At 41.6% G+C, this 25,865-nt stretch overlaps 1 protein-coding gene across 1 annotated transcript in view; it reads right to left on the bottom strand.

Moving 5' to 3' along the window:
- The window catches only part of ablim1b (actin binding LIM protein 1b), a 148,628-nt gene that overhangs the window by 71,108 nt on the left and 51,655 nt on the right, over positions 1-25,865 (bottom strand). Inside the window, exons 3-4 of the mRNA XM_041859342.1 lie at positions 19,372-19,555; positions 19,150-19,259 (exon numbers count right to left, since the gene is read on the bottom strand). Of these exons, the coding sequence (XP_041715276.1) occupies positions 19,150-19,259; positions 19,372-19,555 (294 nt within the window). The remainder of the gene's footprint in view (positions 1-19,149; positions 19,260-19,371; positions 19,556-25,865) is intronic.

Here is a 25,865-nt window from a genome sequence, read left to right as displayed (position 1 = left end):
TCTCCAAAGCCCCATATAATACCCACCACTGTGACCTGTACGCTCTTGTTGGCTGGTCCTCACTACATATTCGCTGCCAAACCCACTGGCTCCAGGCCATCTATAAATCACTGCTAGGCAAATCCCCGCCTTATCTTAGCTCATTGGTCACCATAGCAACACCCACCCGTAGTCTGCGCTCCAGCAGGTATATCTCACTGGTCATCCCCAAAGCCAACACCTCCTTTGGCCGCAATTCCTTCCAGTTCTCTGCTGCCAATGACTGGAACAAATTGCAAAAATCTCTGAAGCTGGAGACACTTATCTCCCTTACTAATTTTAAGCATCAGTTGTCAGAGCACCTTACCGATCACTGCACCTGTACACAGCCCATCTGAAATTAGCCCGCCCAACTACCTCATCCCTATATTGTTATTTATTTTGCTCATTTGTACCCCAGTATCTCTATTTGCACATCATCTCTTGCACATCTATCATTCCAGTGTTAATACTAATTGTAATTATTTTGCACTATAGCCTATTTATTGACTTACCTCCATAACTTGCTACATTTGCACACACTGTATATATATGTATTTCTGTTGTATTTTTGACTTTGTTTTGTTTTACCCCATATGTAACTCTGTGTTGTTGTTTTTATCGCACTGCTTTGCTTTATCTTGGCCAGGTCGCAGTTGTAAATGAGAACTTGTTCTCAACTGGTTTACCTGGTTAAATAAAGGTGAAATAAAAATAAAATAAAAATAAAAGTACTCTTTCTTCTTCTTCCTCCAAACACGGCAAGTGGAGTTTAGACCAAAAAGCTCTATTTTTGTCTCATCAGACCACATGACCTTCTCCCATTCCTCCTCTGGATCATCCAGATGGTCATTGGCAAACTTCAGACGGGTCTGGACATGCGCTGGCTTGAGCAGGGGGACCTTGCGTGCGCTGCAGGATTTTAATCCATGACGGCGTAATGTGTTACTAATGGTTTTCTTTGAGACTGTGGTCCCAGCTCTCTTCAGGTCATTGACCAGGTCCTGCCTTGTAGTTCTGGGCTGATCCCTCACCTTCCTCATGATCATTGATGCCCCACGAGGTGAGATCTTGCATGGAGCCCCAGACCGAGGGTGATTGACGTCATCTTGAACCTCTTCCATTTTCTAATAATTGCGGCAACAGTTGTTGCCTTCTCACCAAGCTGCTTGCCTATTGTCCTGGAGCCCATCCCAGCCTTGTGCAGGTCTACAATTGTATCCCTTATGTCCTTACACAGCTCTCTGGTCTTGGCCATTGTGGAGAGGTTGGAGTCTGTTTGATTGAGTGTGTGGACAGGTGTCTTTTATACAGGTAACGAGTTCAAACAGGTGTGTTTAATACAGGTAATGAGTGGAGAACTGGAGGGCTTCTTAAAGAAAAACTAACAGGTCTGTGAGAGCCGGAATTCTTATTGGTTGGTAGGTGATCAAATACTTATGTCATGCAATAAAATGCAAATTAATTACTTAAAAATCATACAATGTGATTTTCTGGATTTTTGTTTTAGATTCCGTCTCTCACAGTTGAAGTGTACCTATGATAAAAATTACAGACCTCTACATGCTTTGTAAGTAGGAAAACCTGCAAAATCGGCAGTGTATCAAATACTTGTTCTCCCCACTGTATATGCATGAACTCTTCCAAACTGTTTAGGCTGGGAAGCATGCTGACGCCTTCAGGCCCCCAGTGCATTCATACCTGAGGGGTATACTACGATTGAAACTAGATCTGCGCAGGGTTTTCTAAAGCTAGCCAGCTGTGAATGAGCTTTTCATCAGGTTATCAATGAAGCATTGATACTGCTGATGCTAAAACGTAGCTAGGTAGCTAGCCAGCTATGCTGTTAGCTAATGACTGTTTCGTCTACACTATAGTGACCTGGAAATACGATGACATTGCTAAAGTAGGCAAATAATTTGTAGGATACAACTATGCCATCATTATGATGTCGTCAAATTGACTTTAGAGAGATGTCAATGTTGTCATTAGCTAGCCAAGTTCGTCAAAAAGGCTAACGTTAGATAGCTAGCAAAAGGTGGTGCTCTCGTTCCCTCAATCTTAGCTAGCTAGCTAGCTAAAGTTATACCACATCTAAAGTCAATCTGGCAACATCACAATGATGACACAAGGTTTTCATATTAGTTAAATGCCTCCTTTTTAAATGTAATTGTGTTTACAAGCCACACTTTTGACTGAATATTCATCAGTGACAATCAAAAATGCATTGAGTAGAACTTTCAGTCAAGCATCAATCTTCAAAAGAATGTTAAAAAAGAAACGTGCAACCAATGAATAACATGTCCTTTAGCTACTTTTAATAATAGAATAATAACTAGACACACTTCTTGAAGGGTTGCTGCCGCTGCCAGGTGCAAGATGGATGGTAGTGGGACCACACGCAAATCCACATGTGTAGTTACATAGCCTGATTTGCAATGCAGTCCAATGTGCAGTGCACGCTGCCCACAATGAAGAATGAAATGTCAATATGACTTTGCGGGGCCAGCAGCACTGTAGGAGGATTTTATGCAAATATAAATTGAACGATCTTTGGTCTATTATAATCAGATCGCCGGCTAACGTTATGCTGTGGGCCAAAACTACATCCCACACAAACAGGCTGAAATTCCAGGTGTTTTTTTTCAAACAGTTCTTACACAAAAAGGCATTATCAAAATATTTAAAAAAATTGAGTGTTATTTCCACCTCATAAACCAGGTTTCCATCCAACCTTTTTATGCGAGTAAAGTACATGTCAGATAAAAACATGTCTAAACAGGCCTGATGGAAACAACTAATTTGAGGGTAAACTTTCCAAATGTCGACAAAAACAAAATACACTAGAGAAGGTGGGATCTTTTTGTGTTAGTAAAATTTATTATGTGAGAAATGGCGGTGGAAATGTCTTTATTCACAAATATTGATATAATAACCATCATATCGAAGTAAACTTGGAGTCATGTGATGATATGCTGTGTGGACTCGGGATAGCATGCAGTTTATTAGGCTACAGATGAAATAAGTTATGATGAACTTCACAGGGTGGTAAAAGTGCACTGTGATGAGCTTGATGCTCCTTTGCAATAAATATCGAGGGTCTTATTCGCAGCAACTCACTGCCTTTCTGAAGACAAACAATGTATACGAAATGCTTCAGTCTGGTTTTAGACCCCATCATAGCACTGAGACTGCACTTGTGAAGGTGGTAAATGACCTTTTAATGGCGTCAGACCGAGGCTCTGCATCTGTCCTCGTGCTACTAGACCTTAGTGCTGCCTTTGACACCATCGATCACCACATTCTTTTGGAGAGACTGGAAACCCAAATTGGTCTACACGGACAAGTTCTGGCCTGGTTTAGATCCTACCTGTCGGAAAGATATCAGTTTGTCTCTGTGAATGGTCTGTCCTCCGACAAATCAACTGTACATTTCGGTGTTCCTCAAGGTTCCGTTTTAGGACCACTATTGTTTTCACTATATATTTTACCTCTTGGGGATGTTATTCGAAAACATAATGTTAACTTTCACTGCTATGCGGATGACACACAGCTGTACATTTCAATGAAGCATGGTGAAGCCCCAAAATTGCCCTCGCTAGAAGCCTGTGTTTCAGACATAAGGAAGTGGATGGCTGAAAACTTTTTTACTTTTAAACTCGGACAAAACAGAGATGCTTGTTCTAGGTCCCAAGAAACAAAGAGATCTTCTGTTAAATCTGACAATTAATCTTGATGGTTGTAAAGTCGTCTCAAATAAAACTGTGAAGGACCTAGGCGTTACTCTTGACCCTGATCTCTCTTTTGACGAACATATCAAGACTGTTTCAAGGACAGCTTTTTTCCATCTACGTAACATTGCAAAAATCAGAAATTTTCTGTCCAAAAATGATGCAGAAAAAATTAATCCATGCATTTGTTACTTCTAGGTTAGACTACTGCAATGCTCTATTTTCCGGCTACCCGGATAAAGCACTAAATAAACTTCAGTTAGTGCTAAATACGGCTGCTAGAATCCTGACTAGAACCAAGAAATTTGATCATATTACTCCAGTGCTAGCTTCCCTACACTGGCTTCCTGTTAAGGCAAGGGCTGATTTCAAGGTTTTACTGTTAACCTATAAAGCGTTACATGGGCTTGCTCCTACCTATCTTTCCGAGTTGGTCCTGCCGTACATACCAATACGTACGTTACGGTCACAAGACGCAGGCCTCCTAATTGTCCCTAGAATTTCTAAGCAAACAGCGGGAGGCAGGGCTTTCTCCTATAGATCTCCATTTTTATGGAACAGTCTGCCTACCCATGTGAGAGACGCAGACTCGGTCTCAACCTTTAAGTCTTTACTGAAGACTTATCTCTTCAGTAGGTCATATGATTGAGTGTAGTCTGGCCCAGGAGTGTGAAGGTGAACGGAAAGGCTGGAGCAACGAACAGCCCTTGCTGTCTCTGCCAGGCCGGTTCCCCTCTCCACTGGGGTTCTCTGCCTCTAACCCTGTTGCAGGGGCTGAGTCACTGGCTTGCTGGTGCTCTTTCATGCCGTCCCTGGGAGGGGTGCGTCACTTGAGTGGGTTGAGTTACTGACGTGATCTTCCTGTCTGGGTTGGCGCCCCCCTTGGTTTGTGCTGTGGTGGAGACCTCTGTGGGCTATACTCGGCCTTGTCTCAGGATTGTAAGTTGGTGGTTGGGGATATCCCTCTAGTGGTGCGGGGGCTGTGCTTTGGCGGAGTGGGTGGGGTTATATCCTTCCTGTTTGGCCCTGTCCGGGGTTTCTTCGGATGGGGCCACAGTGTCTCCGGACCGCTCCTGTCTCAGCCTCCAGTATTTATGCTGCAGTAGTTTATGTGTCGGGGGGCTGGGGTTAGTTGGTTATACCTGGAGTACTTCTCCTGTCTTATCCAGTGTCATGTGTGAATTTAAGTATGCTCTCTCTAATTCTCTCGTTCTCTCTTTCTCTCTGAGAACCTGAGCCCTAGGACCATACGTCAGGACTACCGGGCATGATGACACCTTGCTGTCCCCAGTCCGCCTGGCCTTGCTGCTATTCCAGTTTCAACTGTTCTGCCTGCGGCTACGAAACCCCTACCTGTCCCAGACCTGCTGTTTTCAACTCTTAATGATCGGCTATGAAAAGCCAACTGAGAGACCTGAGCCCTATGACCATACGCCGGGACTACCGGCCGTGGTGACTCCTTGCTGTCCCCAGTCCGCCTGGCCTTGCTGCTATTCCAGTTTCAACTGTTCTGCCTGCGGTTATGGAACCCCTACCTGTCCCAGACCTGCTGTTTTCAACTCTTAATGATCGGCTATGAAAAGCCAACTGAGATTTATTCCTGATTATTATTTGACCATGCTTGTCACTTATGAACATTTTTGAACATCTTGGCATGGTTCTGTTATAATCTCCACCCGGCACAGCCAGAAGAGGACTGGCCACCCCTCATAGCCTGGTTCCTCTCTAGGTTTCTTCCTAGGTTTTGCCTTTCTAGGGAGTTTTTCCTAGCCACCGTGCTTCTACACCTGCATTACTAGCTGTTTGGGGTTTTAGGCTGGGTTTCTGTACAGCACTTCGAGATATTAGCTGATGTAAGAAGGGCTATATAAAATAAAATTGATTGATTGATTGATGATTATTCTGGTGACATGATGATCGATGCTTGGCTGCCGTTTGACAAATAAAAATTATCTCGCTTTTTGTCCATAATAATCTCATCATGTAGGTAGCCAACACGCGCTGTATCTGCGACCTTTTGGCTCGAGTGCACGTGCCAAGACCAGAGTGGGCACATTCGCTATATAACGCAATATTTTTGTGACAAATCTATCAGTAAATGTGGTGGAAACTCATGTAACTTGTGAAATTAACCGCAAAAGTTGTTTTTATGTGCACCACGTCATCACGCACAGCCTTTTATCCCCAACAAGTCAATTCAATGGAAACACATCTCTGGTGGGAAAATGTGCATATTATTTTTATGCAAATTTTTGAATATTCGCATGACAATCTGTCGCAATTTGGATGGAAACCTAGATATAGTCTGGAAATATCATCATAAAAATGAAAAATCTAATTTTTTACTGCACTGCCACTTTAATATTTTAACACTGCTTAATCGTCTGAACACAGTTAGTGTTCGGGTTTGTTTTGTAAAAAGCAATACAATGAAGTAACATGCGTTCATTATGTCAAATTCAAATCTGTAGCCCGACTTCTCACCCACCCAAGTCCTAGCAGTACATCACCCATGTCCTATTACTTTTTTCAGAGAGTGTAGTGGTTAAACCATGCCCTTTAATCGATTAGTAGGAATTGTCAATGGGTAGGGGCTATGGGTCTATCTGTGATTGACTGTATGACTATTTGAAGACACATTTTTTTTGTGTGTAGTGGCAGTGGTCACCAACCATCCTCCTGGAGATCTATTCTCTGGTAGATTTTCACTCCAACCATCATATATCACAACAGATTCCGCCAAGTAAGTTCTTGTTGAGAAGCTAAGTGTAATTGTGTGTGTGCAATAAGTGTGCAATACTGCAACTCTTCCACCTATCCTGTCAGGGGATGAGATTATAGTTGTGTAGTTGTGTACAGTAATGTCAGTGTTCAAGAGAGCTGTTGATGACAATATACATAAAATCACCACTTTTTTGTACTTTATACCATCGATTACTACTCTGTTGCTACTCTATGCCTCCTATCTGATTTGTTCACCATGATTTGTTTTCCTCTCACATGAACACATTCCAGAGCTTGAGTTGTAAAACAATAACTTGAAAAGATACTTACATGCCATGATTTTGACTTTCATTATAACCTTGTTTATTAGTAAATAACTGACAAGATAATTTATGAAGAATGACAACAACCTTTCATTGCAGTCTGGTTTCTATATTTACTTTCAACAACAGAACACATTCAAAATGTGTAATTCAAGAGTGTTTGTTTACTCATTAGACAAATTGAAATAAGTTATAATCTCCAGTATTCACAAAATGATGAAATAGACTTTGTGATGATACTGAAGATTACACCATGGGCTTCTGCATCTCAGAGGCCTGTTAGCGTTACTTACTGTGTTTGGCTTCTAAGACGCAGAGGCCTGTAGTCTGCCCTGTAGATAATCATAGCATTCTGTAATGAATAGTCACAGACAGGGTATAGGCCAGGATGGTCCACCATGCAAACAGGCTGTTCTGGGACCTGTCTGCGACTTCTGGTGATCTATTGAAAACAGTGCAACAATGATATAGCAAATTAAGATGCATGATGCATTTATGACAAAACAAAGTAGCCTACACACCTGTGGAAGTTTGTCGCTTTCAGGGTCCGACTCCAGCTCCAACTGACAGGTTGAATACCATGTGCCTTTGTTGTTGTTTTTTGAAGGGGTAAAGGGGTTGGCTCTAAACCATCAGCCAATCAGAGCTATATATGTAAATATATAAACATTTGCATCCCACGCCCACACAGTCGGACTGAGCATTTCAGTAGCCCAAGGAGGCTCAGGGAAATAAATTATAAAAAATATATTTTGGACTTACATTCAATAAATAAAAACACACAGTGATTAATTAGACAGACAGTGATGATTTAAAAATACAATTTAAAAGACTGCATGGGGGCGCTAAGAAAACAAAAACAAATACAGTGGGGGGAAAAAGTATTTAGTCAGCCACCAATTGTGCAAGTTCTCCCACTTAAAAAGATGAGAGAGGCCTGTAATTTTCATCATAGGTACACGGCAACTATGACAAACAAAATGAGGAAAAAAAATCCAGAAAATCACATTGTATGATTTTTAATGAATTTATTTGCAAATTATGGTGGAAAATAAGTATTTGGTCAATAACAAAAGTTTCTCAAAACTTTGTTATATACTCTTTGTTGGCAATGACACAGGTCAAACGTTTTCTGTAAGTCTTCACAAGGTTTTCACACACTGTTGCTGGTATTTTGGCCCATTCCTCCATGCAGATCTCCTCTAGAGCAGTGATGTTTTGGGGCTGTCGCTGGGCAACACGGACTTTCAACTCCCCTCCAAAGATTTTCTATGGGGTTGAGATCTGGAGACTGGCTAGGCCACTCCAGGACCTTGAAATGCTTCTTACGAAGCCACTCCTTCGTTGCCCGGGCGGTGTGTTTGGGATCATTGTCATGCTGAAAGACCCAGCCACGTTTCATCTTCAATGCCCTTGCTGATGGAAGGAGGTTTTCACTCAAAATCTCATGATACATGGCCCCATTCATTATTTCCTTTACACGGATCAGTCGTCCTGGTCCCTTTGCAGAAAAAACAGCCCCAAAGCATGATGTTTCCACCCCCCATGCTTCACAGTAGGTATGGTGTTCTTTGGATGCAACTCAGCATTCTTTGTCCTCCAAACACGACGAGTTGAGTTTTTACCAAAAAGTTCTATTTTGGTTTCATCTGACCATATGACATTCTCCCAATCCTCTTCTGGATCATCCAAATGCACTCTAGCAAACTTCAGACGGGCCTGGACATGTACTGGCTTATGCAGGGGGACACGTCTGGCACTGCAGGATTTGAGTCCCTGGCGGCGTAGTGTGTTACTGATGGTAGGCTTTGTTACTTTGGTCCCAGCTCTCTGCAGGTCATTCACTAGGTCCCCCTGTGTGGTTCTGGGATTTTTGTGATCATTTTGACCCCACGGGGTGAGATCTTGCGTGGAGCTCCAGATCGAGGGAGATTATCAGTGGTCTTGTATGTCTTCCATTTCCTAATAATTGCTCCCACAGTTGATTTCTTCAAACCAAGCTGCTTACCTATTGCAGATTCAGTCTTCCCAGCCTGGTGCAGGTCTACAATTTTGTTTCTGGTGTCCTTTGACAGCTCTTTGGTCTTGGCCATAGTGGAGTTTGGAGTGTGACTGTTTGAGGTTGTGGACAGGTGTCTTTTACACTGATAACAAGTTCAAACAGGTGCCATTAATACAGGTAACGAGTGGAGGACCGAGGAGCCTCTTAAAGAAGAAGTTACAGGTCTGTGAGAGCCAGAAATCTTGCTTGTTTGTAGGTGACCAAATACTTATTTTCCACCATAATTTGCAAAAAAAATCTTTAAAAATCCTACAATGTGATTTTCTGGATTTTTTTCCTCAATTTGTCTGTCATAGTTGACGTGTACCTATGATGAAAATTACAGGCCTCTCTCATCTTTTTAAGTGGGAGAACTTGCACAATTGGTGGCTGACTAAATACTTTTTTTCCCCACTGTATATCAATTTATTTTCCCAAGTTATAATGTAGCTGAACAATGTACAGTAATAGTACACTTCATAAAGTTATCTTAAATGTTTATGTTGATAATACATCCCACCAAAATACAAAGTTTGTATAAATAAGAATGTTCATAAATAAGGTAAATAGTGTTTAGTAGGAATAACTCATAATGACAACAAAATCTGACACCTAAACAGTTATGGGCCTTGTTGCAGACATTGTTACAACTTCATTAAAAGCTCTAAAGAAGTTCATGAAACCATCCAACCATGGATGAATCTATACACTCTATTTATGACGTATTGCTTGTTACAGAAGATCAGTGCCATACATTGATTACCCATGCACAAATGTGTAAACATTTGTTCCATCATGTGGTATTAGGAGTGGTGTTTGTTCATATTCGCCGTATGTAGCCCCGCCCACTTGACCCAATTCCATTCTAACGCGATTGTGTTTGTGTTTCCGTTTCACAGCTTCCGTAAACGCTAGCGAATTACCTCAGAGCGGTGGCTAGCTAATAATGAAAAAACGCGCATCTTTAACACATCTTAACAAATAAACAAAAGCAAAACATGGCTCACATTTGGGAACAAACACAAATGGCTCTTCGGAGGTTGGATGGTATCACCGTACCCCATCCGTCCATGATTAATAATTGGGTGGATGACATGATAAAATGGCCTGGAATTACGTATGGGAACATTTTTAATTACTTTGTGCTCTCCTTGGGAGTGGATGGTTCCACTATGAAAAATTACAAGAGTACAGAGGCCTATCAGTACCTCCACAGTGGTAAGGTGGGCCGAGTTCATCTTCACCAGGAGGAGGGAAAGGGATTGGTATTTTTGAAGGCCGATGTTCAGCCCAGCCAATCAAGCAGCTCTTACCACTCTGCTTGGGTACTTGTATCCAACAATGCATCATGACATCTGGATGCGCTTGCATCGCTGGCCTTGGAAAGTCATGCAGCCATGCAGCCTCAGTTTTGTGGAAAGTAGGCTAATAAGCAAAGTCACTTGCATTTCTATGTCTAACATTACCTAACATAAGCGATTACAGCATACAAGCAACCTACGTGTGTTGTGGTGACAGTTACTATAATCCACAGGCTAACGTTATGATAGAGTTCTCGGATGATACAATGGGGAAAAAAAGTATTTAGTCAGCCACCAATTGTGCAAGTTCTCTCACTTAAAAAGATGAGAGAGGCCTGTAATTTTCATCATAGGTACACGTCAACTATGAAAGACAAATTGAGAATTTTTTTCTCCAGAAAATCACATTGTAGGATTTTTGATGAATTTATTTGCAAATGATGGTGGAAAATAAGTATTTGGTCACCTACAAACAAGCAAGATTTCTGGCTCTCACAGACCTGTAACCTCTTCTTTAAGAGGCTCCTCTGTCCTCCACTCGTTACCTGTATTAATGGCACCTGTTTGAACTTGTTATCAGTATAAAAGACACCTGTCCACAACCTCAAACAGTCACACTCCAAACTCCACTATGGCCAAGACCAAAGAGCTGTCAAAGGACACCAGAAACAAAATTGTAGACCTGCACCAGGCTGGGAAGACTGAATCTGGAATAGGTAAGCAGCTTGGTTTGAAGAAATCAACTGTGGGAGCAATTATTAGGAAATGGAAGACATACAAGACCACTGATAATCTCCCTCGATCTGGGGCTCCACGCAAGATCTCACCCCGTGGGGTCAAAATCATCACAAGAACGGTGAGCAAAAATCCCAGAACCACACGGGGGGACCTAGTGAATGACCTGCAGAGAGCTGGGACCAAAGTAACAAAGCCTACCATCAGTAACACACTACGCCGCAAGGGACTCAAATCCTGCAGTGCCAGACGTGTCCCCCTGCTTAAGCCAGTACATGTCCAGGCCCGTCTGAAGTTTGCTAGTGCATTTGGATGATCCAGAAGAGGATTGGGAGAATGTCATATGGTCAGATGAAACCAAAATAGAACTTTTTGGTCAAAACTCAACTTGTCGTGTTTGGAGGACAAAGAATGCTGAGTTGCATCCAAAGAACACCATACCTACTGTGAAGCATGGGGGGTGGAAACATCATGCTTTGGGGCTGTTTTTCTGCAAAGGGACCAGGACGACTGATCCGTGTAAAGGAAAGAATGAATGGGGCCATGTATCGTGAGATTTTGAGTGAAAACCTCCTTCCATCAACAAGGGCATTGAAGATGAAACGTGGCTGGGTCTTTCAGCATGACAATGATCCCAAACACACCGCCCGGGCAATGAAGGAGTGGCTTCGTAAGAAGCATTTCAAGGTCCTGGAGTGGCCTAACCAGTCTCCAGATCTCAACCCCATAGAAAAAGTCTGTGTTCCCCAGCGACAGCCCTAAAAGATCACTGCTCTAGAGGAGATCTGCATGGAGGAATGGGCCAAAATACCAGCAACAGTGTGTGAAAACCTTGTGAAGACTTACAGAAAACGTTTGACCTGTGTCATTGCCAACAAAGGGTATATAACAAAGTATTGAGAAACTTTTGTTATTGACCAAATACTTATTTTCCACCATAATTTGCAAATAAATTCATAAAAAATCCTACAATGTGATTTTCTGGATTCTTTTTCTCATTTTGTCTGTCATATTTGACGTGTACCTATGATGAAAATTACAGGCCTCTCTCATCTTTTTAAGTGGGAGAACTTGCACAATTGGTGGCTGACTAAATACTTTTTTCCCCCACTGTATATAGTTTGTTTAAACAGCGGTGAGTTATGACGATGGTTCATTACTTCTGATAACGATAATCTGTTTATAGTACGTTGAACGATGGGAGATAGTTGTTGCTGTTGGCCTGATGGATTAAGTAGACATCTTTTTGTGGGTTTTGGATTATGAAACAATAGGTTTATATTTTAAAAACATCAATGCAACAGTTTGCGATGATTAAATTACTAGAAAGGGGTTATAGGTTTATAGTAGAAGGTGTAGTTAACTTAATAAACGTGGTATTATCCAGTGTTTTGTGAGGGGGCGTTTTTTTTCCAGGATTGATGGAAGTCTCCTATAGCATTATGATAAGGGGAGAATAGGAGACAACGTAGCATTTTATTTGAAATAGATGCCTGGGATAAAATATCAAGTCTTACACAAAGTAAGTGAGGGTATTGGCTAATGAATGAAATATGACATTTAAAGGGGTGACAGGAACAATGGCAAAGAACATGGATTTTCTTTTGTTGTTGATTATGTAAAAGATAAGGAGCAGATGTAGGGGTTCAATAATCATGGTGAGATTTAAAGAGGATATGATCTGAAGGGTGATCAATTCAACATAATCATTGTAAACTCAGAGGAATTTTGAGAGGTTTTAATTTAGTGAAAGGTTTTATATAAACTTTTTATGGAGTAGTTATGAGGAGTTAGATTGATACAAACGATGATTGATGAGATAGGACTGTGGATATATGTTTCATGTTTTGTGTGTAATTACTTTCTTTGGATTGTTGATTATATGTTAACGACATGTATACTTTCTCTTTCAGGAAATTGGGGATCGCTTTATATCTCATTGGGATGTTTCAAAAGTCTGTAGGCTAGGTGGAACAGTTAGTAAAAGTCAGTAGTCTTATTTTAGGTTGTCATAGGGAGCTACCAAATTAAATAAGGCCTGGCCATGTTTGTTTCATTTGTTTTCCAAATGGGTTTTTCAAATAAAAACACAACACACCTAGTAGGATGTTTATAAAGGGTTGTTATTTTGAGTGTTAGGAGTTTCAACAGGTAAAAGGTGATAAGTCTTAAAGGAGCACACAGTGAATTTTATGAAGTTTTAATTTTTTGACTGAGTTTTGGGTATACATGATTTCTTAGATAGATGTCATGAGGATTTAATGTACACTTGGGGTATATAACATTTATGAAAGGATTTGAATGTTGGTAATGATTAGTATACTATTGGATGGAACAATTCATTGAATGATTGCAATGACCTCTGCAATCTGTCCTGGCTTTATGGTGTGGCTTGATCACCCGCACTGTAAATACTAGAGGCATGATGAATTGGGGGATTAGTTATGATAAGAATAATTGTGAAGAAGTTTATAATTTGGTAATAATATATATGAATCGAACCATAAAATAACTAAAGAGAGAGGGAGCTATCCTGAATGAGGGATACCTGTTGATAGTTAAGTGTACTAATCTTGGATTACTTTACGGGATAGAAGTAAGTTGAGGTATTATCCAATGTTGTCATTTTAATTTCATTTTTATTAGGGTTTAATAAACAATGTTGATGTTTTGTTTTTGAAAGCATGAATCACGTTGTGACTCATGTGTTCAAAAAAGGGGGTAGTATTGATGGTATGAGGATTTATTGGTATATTTGCATATTGTATTAAGTATATGAGCAGTAGTAAGTAATGTGTTATGGGTTAGATTAAATGTTTTAGGGGAAAATGTATTTGGGGTATAAGGCAAAATTTAGAGGAGGCCTTTCTATGACATTAGTGACTATAACAAGCTGCAAGAATGTGCACTTCCTAATCTAAAAGGCTTATCAGGACTGATAAGAAGACAGGATGAAGTAGAATGCTGTGTCTCAACTAACAATGTTATGCAGACTTTCTTTCGAAAAGGTGAAGGCTTCTCTGACAGACCTACCAGGAGAATCTGGAAAAAATGTTGCAACTTGGAGACTATGTGGTGGTAAAGGATTAAGGAAGTCATTGATGGACAACACCCAAGTGGGAAGGTTAGTAATAGGTGTTTATGGCTACCTTGATGGAGGGGCAAGTAAGAGAGAGAGATTCCTAGATCTGTATGTAACATTGTAGGACTTTTCTAACGCAGAGGAGGAAGATGGCCCTGCTTTGGCGGAGCATTGTTTTGTTTTGTTTGTGTGTTTTTGGAAGCAGGGAATATTGATACGCTGATAGAAGGACACAACAACAGAGAGATGGTGATAAATGGAGAAGGACTCTGCATGATCATAGAACTAGTGAAGGAAGAAGGTTCATGCATCATCACACAGTCTACACCAACGGAGGTATGGATAGAGGGGAGATTGAACAGGTATCAGGTCAACCAATGCAACGGATGGCTACGAGGAAACTGACGATTAGACATGAGGATACTGTTGATGACAATTATCAGGTGATGGAGGACGATGTTTGAGGAATGATACTGATGAGATGTGGGTTATGGCTGAGTACCTCAGTGGAGGAACAGAGCTATAGACCTCCAATAATTTCAAGATTTTCCAGATTTTCAGGAATCAACTGACTGTCATTCCATTCGGTTATATGTATTTAAAGGGTTTATATAATAGCAATTGGGAAGTATATTAGGAATTGGTATTAGGAATAATTGGTAAAGCATAATAATTTGTCATATGGTCAATGATTGTATGGATTTATTGTTTTAGAAATGAAATCAATTAAACTGTTGTGTTTTTGTCTTCTAGTGAGGTAAATACAGAGGGTATCTTGATGCATAATAAGGGATCATTTGGCATTGAATGGTGTGTACCTATATATAAATAAAAGTAACAAACTATGAAACGGCTGAAGATGAATATCAGAGGCGTTGAAGACGTTTTTGTAAAATACAATTTCTACATGCAACTGGTCTACAACAACCAATCGAAGATATCAAAGGATTTTCTCATGTTTTTATATCGAAGGAGTGGGAAAGGAGTTCACCATTGAGTGAGAATGGAGAAAGATCTGTTCAAATGCAACATTTCTCATGTTGTTGGTATAATGGTTGGCAAATGGACATGACATTGAAGTTGTGGAGTTGGTGGTGAATCGAATGAGACATTGTAGATGTGACATTGTAATGGGAAAGTCATTTTGAAATATGAAGCTGTCTGAAGAACATAATGAAGAGACGCCAGAAGATTTAAGTGCCGGGTCGAATAAAGGGGTTGCTTGTTGATAATAAAATTGGATTGATCTCAATTGGATAATTTGGGTAGTAGGTATATACACTGCTAAATTGATAGTATTAGTAATGCATTGAGATAATGATCTGTATTTATTATCAGGATGTGGAAGGTCATAATTGAATTATGGATGTTAATAATGTATGATAATATAAGTATACATTCTGAAAGTTGTAAGGGAAGTTAAAGATGAGGATTGTGAATGAAATCAGGAATATGTTGATTAATTTGGTTAAAGTATTAACATATTAGTAATGATATAGATTTGAAGTATTGGGTGATATTGATATGGATGTTTAGAGTAGAAAATATTTATGTTGATAGGCAAGTACTTAATTGGTTATTATCATGGGGTTATGATATTTTCCTATGATCTGAATTTGGTTGAATTATTAAAGCAGAAATAGTTTAGGGATGTAATGATTTAACAGGGAGAGATAATAGAGTGTTATAATGTGTATGTCATATCAGGAATAATAGGAGAACAAAGTCGGAGTTGAATATTGTTTATTTTAACAATCATGGGTTTTTAAGAATTGGGTCTGAGATATTAATCATTAGAATGTGTAATTGATAATCACATATCATTGGAGGCTATTATATTAAGATGAGGATGATATGGTAATTTGAATGCTGTTGAAGTTTTTTTCAAGTTTTTTTAGTGGTAATTCCATAGGAACATGGATGGCAAGCATTCTAGGTCCTCTAGTGGCCATGGTAATTATTGTAGCAATAGTTATGGGGTGTTGTTTTCACATTTTTGGGGGATTGATTTTAAGATCTGTACAAATGATTATTAACATGCCTGTGATTACAGTTAGAGATGTGTCAGTTAATGTTAATGCAAGGAGGGAAAGGAATAATTCTTCTTTGTCATCTTGTTCCAGTTCAGATTCCATTGATAATGTTGATTGAGGACAAGGAATGTTAAAATGGAAGTGTATAACATGGAATTTAAGGTTTATAGGATCGTAGATGTGGACAGATGAATATCTCAGTCGATCAGATAGAGCCCCTTGTGACCAGGAAAAACTTGGGGTTCCTCTGATGGCGCAGAATTGATGAAGACGGATGTTTTTGTTATTTTTATATTCATGTGTATAGATTGTAATATCCATGTAACTTACAAAGTGTCATGGATCTTTGTATTTGTGGGGAAGATGTCATGATGGTCACAATTACATTGATGTATGTTTTCCTGCTAGCATGAATAAGAAATGGGTATATTTGAAAATGATGTGTAGAAAAAGGGGTCATTTTAAAAGAGGGGATATCTATGTGGGATTTTTTCCTTATATACAGTGGGGAGAACAAGTATTTGATACACTGCCAGAAAATCACATTGTATGATTTTTAAGTAATTAATTTGCATTTTATTGCATGACATAAGTATTTGATACATCAGAAAAGCAGAACTTAATATTTGGTACAGAAACCTTTGTTTGCAATTACAGAGATCATACGTTTCCTGTAGGTCTTGACCAGGTTTGCACACTCTGCAGCAGGGATTTTGGCCCACTCCTCCATTCAGACCTTCTCCAGATCCTTCAGGTTTCAGGGCTGTCGCTGGGCAATACGGACTTTCAGCTCCCTCCAAAGATTTTCTATTGGGTTCAGGTCTGGAGACTGGCTAGGCCACTCCAGGACCTTGAGATGCTTCTTACAGAGCCACTCCTTAGTTGCCCTGGCTGTGTGTTTCGGGTCATTGTCATGCTGGAAGACCCAGCCACGACCCATCTTCAATGCTCTTACTGAGGGAAGGAGGTTGTTGGCCAAGATCTCGCGATACATGGCCCCATCCATCCTCCCCTCAATACGGTGCAGTCGTCCTGTCCCCTTTGCAGAAAAGCATCCCCAAAGAATGATGTTTCCACCTCCATGCTTCACGGTTGGGATGGTGTTCTTGGGGTTGTACTCATCCTTCTTCTTCCTCCAAACACGGCGAGTGGAGTTTAGACCAAAAAGCTCTATTTTTGTCTCATCAGACCACATGACCTTCTCCCATTCCTCCTCTGGATCATGCAGATGTTCATTGGCAAACTTCAGACGGGCCTGGACATGCGCTGGCTTGAGCAGGGGGACCTTGCGTGCGCTGTAGGATTTTAATCCATGACGGCATAGTGTGTTACTAATGGTTTTCTTTGAGACTGTGGTCCCAGCTCTCTTCAGGTCATTGACCAGGTCCTGCCGTGTAGTTCTGGGCTGATCCCTCACCTTCCTCATGATCATTGATGCCCCACGAGGTGAGATCTTGCATGGAGCCCCAGACCGAGGGTGATTGACGTCATCTTGAACTTCTTCCATTTCATAATAATGCACCAACAGTTGTTGCCTTCTCACCAAGCTGCTTGCCTATTGTCCTGTAGCCCATCCCAGCCTTGTGCAGGTCTACAATTTTATCCCTGATGTCCTTACACAGCTGTCTGGTATTGGCCATTGTGGAGAGGTTGGAGTCTGTTTGATTGAGTGTGTGGACAGGTGTCTTTTATACAGGTAACAAGTTCAAACAGGTGCAGTTAATACAGGTAATGAGTGGAGAACAGGAGGGCTTCTTAATGAAAAACTAACAGGTCTGTGAGAGCCGGAATTCTTACTGGTTGGTACGTGATCAAATACTTATGTCATGCAATAAAATGCAAATGAATTACTTAAAAATCATACAATGTGATTTTCTGGAATTTTGTTTTATATTCTGTCTCTCACAGTTGAAGTGTACCTATGATGAAAATGACAGACCTCTACATGCTTTGTAAGTAGGAAAACCTGCAAAATCGGCAGTGTATCAAATACTTGTGACTACCTCATGAAGCTGGTTGAGAGAATTCCAAGAGTGTGCAAAGCTGTCATCAAGGCAAAGGGTGGCTATTTGAAGAATCTCAAATAAAAAATATATTTTGATTTGTTTAACACTTTTTTGGTTACTACATGATTCCATATGTGTTATTTCATAGTTTTGATGTCTTCACTATTATTCTACAATGTAAAAAAAGTAAAAATAAAGAAAAACCCTTGAATGAGTAGGTGTGTCCAAACTTTTGACTGGTAGTGTACGTATTTTTGACGTCCGTATAAGACATCTTTTCAACATCTGTATAACCTTTCATTCAGCACCTGAAAGGCACGTGATACCAACATCTGGAAAATACCTCAAAAGAAAAGTATTTTCAACATAATTTTCCTTACTCGGGTGCATCCAATGTTGTTCCATTTGTCCAGTGAACTTAGAGACACCTCTCCCACTCTGTCTGGGCAGTGTAACAGGAACAGGTCTAGGATAGGCTAATGGTGGAGAAGTTATACACTCTTAGAGAAAAAAAGGTTATATGTAGAACCATATAGGGTTCTTTGTCTTGTCTCCATAGCGGAACTCCTCTATGATGGGTTCTGCCTAGAACCCTCTATAAATGGTTCTACCAAGAACCCTTTTATCATCTAAAGGTTCTTCCTAGAACCCTCTTTGAAAGGTTCTTCCTAGAACCATCTATGAACGATTCCACCAGCCTTATTAGCCTTTAAAATTAAACTCTTTATGACAATACATTACATAAATAATTTGGCCTAGTTATACCCTAACACAGTGGTTGGAAACTCCTGGTTTACAGGCCATATCAGGCCTGCAAGTCACATTATTCTGGCTTGCAAAGTGATGTGTAATTCCTATTGGAATCCAGCTAGAGTGAAGATATACAACAATTGGAACTTGTAATCACCCGCAACCTGCATTCAGAATAACTGCCAGGGTAGGGAAGGTTGATAAATGAGACTACCTAAATCATGTAAACAGGAACAATCATCCCACAGAAAAAAAATCATCCCACAGCCGAATGTAATTGATGACACCTGTGGTAAGCGATCCTCGAAAATTGATTTGGACTCCCCTCTCTCACGTACACACACACACACATGCACATACGCACACACACAGATGTACGCATGCACGCACACTACACATACTTACTGCTGGAGCTGCTGATGTCTTTGGGGGTAGGGGACAAGGGGTGGATGCAGTGTTGACAGAGACAGTCTTTCCCATTAAAGATGACATGATCTCCAGTAGGAAAGGGTTGTCTGAGAGAGCGAGGGAGAGAGCGAGAGTGAGAGAAAGAGATACATCTATGTGTATGTGCGTGTGTGCGTGTGTGTGTGTATGCATGTGCATGTGGCAGCACAATGATCTTACTTGCAGATTGTGCAGACGAAGCAGGCCGGATGGTACGTTTTGCCGAGAGCAGTGACCACCTCTCCCTCCACAAAGTTCCCACAGCCATTGCAGCATGTGCCATGGAGCCGTTGGTAGTCCAACGTGCACAGGTAGTCCCCGTTCTTCATGAAGAAACCTCCCTGAGCCAAGTCGCAGCCGCACACTGAACACACATGCACACACACACACACACACAAAATGTATTCGCTTAGCATACATGCTAAAATGAGAAAAGTGCTCTCAGAATCTTTCTTCATCAACATTTAGCCTTAATTTCTTCACAAAATAAAACATTTAATTTCTTCACACACAAAATGTCTGTAGGTAGCATTATGGTAAAATGAATTAGTAACCTCAGGCACTTTACGCAGTAGCTCCAATTTTAGTAATGGAGGATTCCAGTAGTATGTCAGAGTATGGCTGCATGATTTGGACAAAATATCTCATTGTGATTTTTTTGGCAATTACGATTATTAATTTATTGTGATTTTCATTCACTTTGGTGAAAACTTGATAGTTCCATAAGACATGGTTTAAACAAGTGTCAAGGTAGAAAATAGCACATCTAAAATTACATCATAGGAATTAATACATGCTGCGCTAAATGGACATTACTTTAGATGTTATATACGTATACTATACGTTTTATGTGTGTAGATATGATTGTCCTTGTTCGATAGAGCCATTGGACGTCTTTCAGCGATGTTCCTATCGGCGGATTCATTGCTAAATATTATTTACAGGCAGGCACATTTTTTTCCAGTCTCTGAAAGACTACAACTTGTGTTGGGTGGTGCTTCCTGCTCTGGCCCCAGGCCCTCCTCCAAGGGGGGCCACTAACAACACAATCCTTTGGGCAAAACTGAAAGAACTGACCAGATGCAATGACTTCAAGTGATTTCTCTCATCAACACGAATTCGACCACGGAGCATTTTTTGATGTTCTATTAGCCACATGGTGACATTCAACCATGCATGTTTCAACCGGAATATAGCGAAGAGGATTTGAAACAAAGAGTTGGATTTAGCTAACGTTAGAAGCTCAGCTACAACCGATGCCAGCACCAAGAGGGCAGATGACAAATATGGTGCCTAGCTAAGTAAATTATTTTTCCTGCAAGCCACCTAGCTCACTAGCTAACTTTAGTTTATCTACTGAAACCCATATTGTGTATTGCTGGATAACATACTACTGTGTTACAGTGGGGGAAAATCTAATTATTTTTCTTTGCTAACTTAGGTAGGTAGCTAGCTAGCTAGGTAGCTAAGTTAGTTAAACAACTACCGGTAGCCATATCTATGACTTAAAATAGAAGAGGTTTTACAATCTGAGATATTTTGTATCTTGATTTTAAAACATATCTTTTAGTTGTAGATATGGCTACTAAACAGCAAGCTACAACATTACAACCAGCCAACTAAAGCTAGGTTTACCAGCAAACATTAGCACTTGACAGGAGTTGGCTAGCTAGTTAGCCTGGTGCCTGCTAACTTGTTATACGCCACGCCTCGCATTTGTAACTTGTTAGCAAACGTGTAACATCAGCAACTAAATACTTTTACTAGCTCGCTTTGTAACATATTTGACAAATTACAAGTATTGTATATCCAACAAGCTAGTTTGCTAAATTTACTAGCAAACAGTGAGGAGAAACCATAATACAACAATTTTCTGTTGCAAACCTCTAAAACTGAAGCTGCTTTCACTATACAAATATTTGCCTAAGCATGCATGATAGACATGGCTGTAGGTAGATACTGTCTGCCTACCTACCTAGGCAGACACAATCTGGTCACTGTGCAAAGGTTGAGGGTTATGCCATATTTCTTTCTATTAGGCTAGATATTGTTGTAAACGTAATCTCTGTGCATGTGCACATGTATGCATGTTCAACTAGTCTACCCCAATGTTGATGTTATGCTGGCACAGTTCAACTGTCATTCAAAGTACAATAGAGTATAATTTATTTAGTTTTTTTGTCTTATAGACAATACCATGATACCTGGGCTTTTTCCTGGAGTGGATTCTAGATACAGAAACAGAATTCCTTTGCCTGCTTGATTGCTGTGCGTCCTGCTGTGCCGCCTGCTGTGCAGCTTGTGAGCCTTACTACTACAAGGAAGAGAGAAGCCAGCTCCATAATTTCCTCTCTTATACAGAAGGAGCCCAGTAGCTCCTGAGGCTGGACTCACATCGGTGCCCTGTCACTGACATGATTTGTCTTGCCTCCAACTCAACGTCTGAAAGCATATGGACAGTTGTGCTTCTCAGGCTGTGGTTAGTGTATCGCTTGGACAAGCCTGCCTCCTCACTTATTCTGGGCAACATATTACCTGTGGATGGAAATACAAACCGATAACGTAAGCATTAGACAAGGCTACACATGTGGAACCTTATTCTGACTAATTAGGGGAATATTCTGTTAATTTATTAACCTACCAAGAGTATCCACTCCCATTGATTCATGGGAATATCAGATGTTCTGTTGATCCAGCTTATCTTGCGCGCAGCACAGTGGATGGAGGTAGAAGGCTTTTGCTCCCATCAGGCATTTACTCCAATAGTTTTTTTAAACTCTGCACTGGACAGTTTGGATTGCCAAGGGGTTGCAAACATAAATCCCCAGAGTTTTTCTTTGTTGAGCTCATTTGGGTCTTTATGGTTTTTCGTTTCAGGGTTATGTGAGAGGCACACATACTCAAGTCCTTGATCTCTTCTCACTTCAAAGGAGCTCGCTGACAGGTCCCGGTTTCCCTCTCTCCCCCTCCTTGCCAAATATAACTGAATGTCGAACCACACCTTTCGCATTAACCCGAGAGCAGTGTTTGAAGATAACTCTGCTGTTTGAGGTCTGCGTCTGAGACGTGACAGACGTATTTACTGTTGTCTTTCTCAGCTTTGCGGTATTGTTTTACTACATACCTGAAGGCGTTGTTGCTCGCCGTGAATACCTTGTCCACGATGAGGTTGTACTGACTGTAGTGGCGATTAATACCACTTTGCAGGGACACAAAACGTGCTACATAGTACTCCTAGCTTGTGGCTGTGCGCACGGATGTGGTTGGGAATCTGGTTGAGCTGTTCTGCTTCAGCAGGCAAAATGTCATTTTGGCGATTCTCCCGCAACCAGTCTTTCAAGACACCAATGGCCCATGTTGTATTTTTTTGTGTTGTTTTCATGTCTCCCCTCCTCTATCTCATCAACCTCAGCATCATTGACAGTTTTATGTCTCTTGGTTGAAGGTTGATCATCATCCTCGCAAAATAAATCAAAAGATATAGAAAATCCTCCATTGTAGCAGCTACTGTTAGCTAAGGTTTTCTTTCCAATCAACTGTTTCTTTGATGTGTTCTTTTGAATTCATCAGAATTCTATAGTCATTGAATTTTACCGTGTCGATATACAGTGCGTTATAGGGAAATAATGCACACTCTAAAATGCCCTTCAAGCCAATCAGAAACGAGTATTCAACAATGCCATGGTATGAACTAAACTACACATTTAATAGCTTTATATTCTCATTATAAAAAGTGCATGCATGAATGCTCAAATTCTAAAAATAACATTGGCAACAGTAGCAGGAGCTTGGCCCATTATTTGATCTACCAGCAGAAAATAACTCTGAACATTCTAAACAACATCACAAACAAAAGCTGCTGTGGGAAAATCCAGAGACATTGTTTTCTGATTATACCCTAATTGGAGACAAGAATGCAATCTCTGACCTGCTCTTCTATACAGAGCATACTGCTGCTTGGTACACTTTGGCCATGTCAGAAAGAGAGGAATCACTAACGGTCGACAGATCTTGGTATTTGATGAACAGGCGCTTGATAATCGACTCTTCAACATTAACACCTACAACAATGGCACAGTAATGATTCAAGGCCTAGAAGCTGCACTTATCCTCAATACATCACTGAAAGAGCTAACAGACACCTTTAAAGAGAATGGCACTCTTAACTGCTACACTTCAATCAGAAGACAGACCTGATGAGAAATCTGTTAATTCCAAAAGTCCCCCCACCCTCATATCTAACCAAGCCACCCTAGCAGACATTGAGAGTGACAACATGTCCCAACTGTCCCAGGCCTTTGGGAGTATATCCTTATTAGAGGTAGAGGTGAATGAGCTTTGTGGTGAGGTGACAGTTCTGAGGCAGGATAAGGAGGAGCTGAGAGAGAAACTGGCAACGGTCGAGAGCATCATGAGGACAGAGGGAGGAGCTACAAAGGGAATTGTCAGCAGTCATAGAATTTCTACAACACAGAGACACCACCATCCACACTCTAAGAGAATAACCGGAGCCTACCACAAACCTCACTAACACACCCTCACATCCCCTCATCTTTAGTACCAGTGCTTCTCATAGTGAACCTCCGGAACTCACACAGACTCAGCACAAGAGCTCAGTAACCAAATCCAGTACAACTCCTCCTCCCACACCAGCACATTCCCCTAGTCAGATAGGTCTGACCAGACCTCCCCAAGATCCTCACATTGCAGCCCAAGAGCACCAGAGGAGCCATGTTGGGACCCTCAGGAGAAAGGAAGACGACGTAAGGCCACCTGTAGTCCCCACCCCACTCCATCCAAAGAACATAACTCAAGACACCACAGTGTCTTTACTAGATGCTGTTCTTCTACTAATCTCACTGCAACTCCCCTCCAAGTCTCCGACCACTACTTTGTATCCTTTTCTCTCTCCCTCTCCTCCAACACTACTCACTCTGCCCCTACACAGATGGTAATGCGCCGTCGCAACCTTCGCTCTCTCTCTCCCGCTACTCTCTCCTCTTCCATCCTATCATCTCTTCCCTCTGCTCAATCCTTCTCCCTCAAATCTCCTGATTCTGCCTCCTCAACCCTCCTCTCCTCCCTTTCTGCATCCTTTGACTCTCTATGTCCCCTATCCCCCCTGCCGGCTCGGTCCTCCCCTCCAGCTCCGTGGCTTGATGACTCATTGCGAGCTCACAGAACAGAGCTCCGGGCAGCTGAGCGGAAATGGAAGAAAACTAGACTCCCTGCTGACCTGGCATCTTTTCACTCCCTCCTCTCTACATTTTCTTCATCTGTTTCTGCTGCTAAGGCCACTTTCTACCACTCTAAATTCCAAGCATCCGCCTCTAACCCTAGGAAGCTCTTTTGCCACATTCTCCTCCCTGCTGAATCCCCCCCTCCTCCCTCTCTGTGGATGACTTCGTCAACCATTTTGAAAAGAAGGTTGACGACATCCGATCCTCGTTTGTTAAGTCAAATGACACTGCTGGTCCTGCTCACACTGCCCTACCCTATGCTTTGACTTCTTTCTCCCCTCTCTCTCCAGATAAAATCTTGCGACTTGTGACGGCAGGCCGCCCAACAACCTGTCCGCTTGACCCTATCCCCTCCTCTCTTCTCCAGACCATCTCCGGTGACCTTCTCCCTTACCTCACCTCGCTGATCAACTCATCCTTGACCGCTGGCTATGTCCCTTCCGTCTTCAAGAGAGCGAGAGTTGCACCCCTTCTCAAAAAACCAACACTCGATCCCTCTGATGTCAACAACTACAGACCAGTATCCCTTCTTTCTTTTCTCTCCAAAACTATTGAGCGTGCCGTCTTTAGCCAACTCTCTTGCTATCTCTCTCAGAATGACCTTCTTGATCCAAACCAGTCAGGTTTCAAGACTGGTCATTCAACTGAGACTGCTCTTCTCTGTGTCACAGAGGCTCTCCGCACTGCTAAAGCTAACTCTCTCTCCTCTGCTCTTGTCCTTCTAGACCTGTCTGCTGCCTTTGATACTGTGAACCATCAGATCCTCCTTTCCACCCTCTCCGAGCTGGGCATCTCCGGCGCGGCTCACTCTTGGATTGCGTCCTACCTGACTGGTCGCTCCTACCAAGTCGCGTGGCGAGAAGCTGTCTCCGCACCACGTGCTCTCACCACTGGTGTCCCCCAGGGCTCAGTTCTAGGCCCTCTCCTATTCTCGCTATACACCAAGTCACTTGGCTCTGTCATATCCTCACATGGCCTCTCCTATCATTGCTACGCTGACGACACACAACTAATCTTCTCCTTTCCCCCTTCTGATAACCAGGTGGCGAATCGCATCTCTGCATGTCTGGCAGACATATCAGTATGGATGACGGATCACCACCTCAAGCTGAACCTCGGCAAGACGGAGCTGCTCTTCCTCCCGGGGAAGGACTGCCCGTTCCATGATCTCGCCATCACGGTTGACAACTCCGTTGTGTCCTCCTCCCAGTCCCAGAGTGCGAAGAGCCTTGGCGTGACCCTGGACAACACCTTTTCGTTCTCCGCTAACATCAAGGCGGTGACCCGATCCTGTAGGTTCATGCTCTACAACATTCGGAGAGTACGACCCTGCCTTACACAGGAAGCGGCACAGGTCCTAATCCAGGCACTTGTCATCTCCCGTCTGGATTACTGCAACTCGCTGTTGGCTGGGCTCCCTGCCTGTGCCATTAA

This window comes from Coregonus clupeaformis, chromosome 31, assembly GCF_020615455.1.
Source record: "Coregonus clupeaformis isolate EN_2021a chromosome 31, ASM2061545v1, whole genome shotgun sequence".
NCBI lineage: Eukaryota > Metazoa > Chordata > Actinopteri > Salmoniformes > Salmonidae > Coregonus > Coregonus clupeaformis.
Note: the sequence above shows the minus strand (reverse complement) of the source record. Positions and strands in the feature narration are given on the sequence as shown.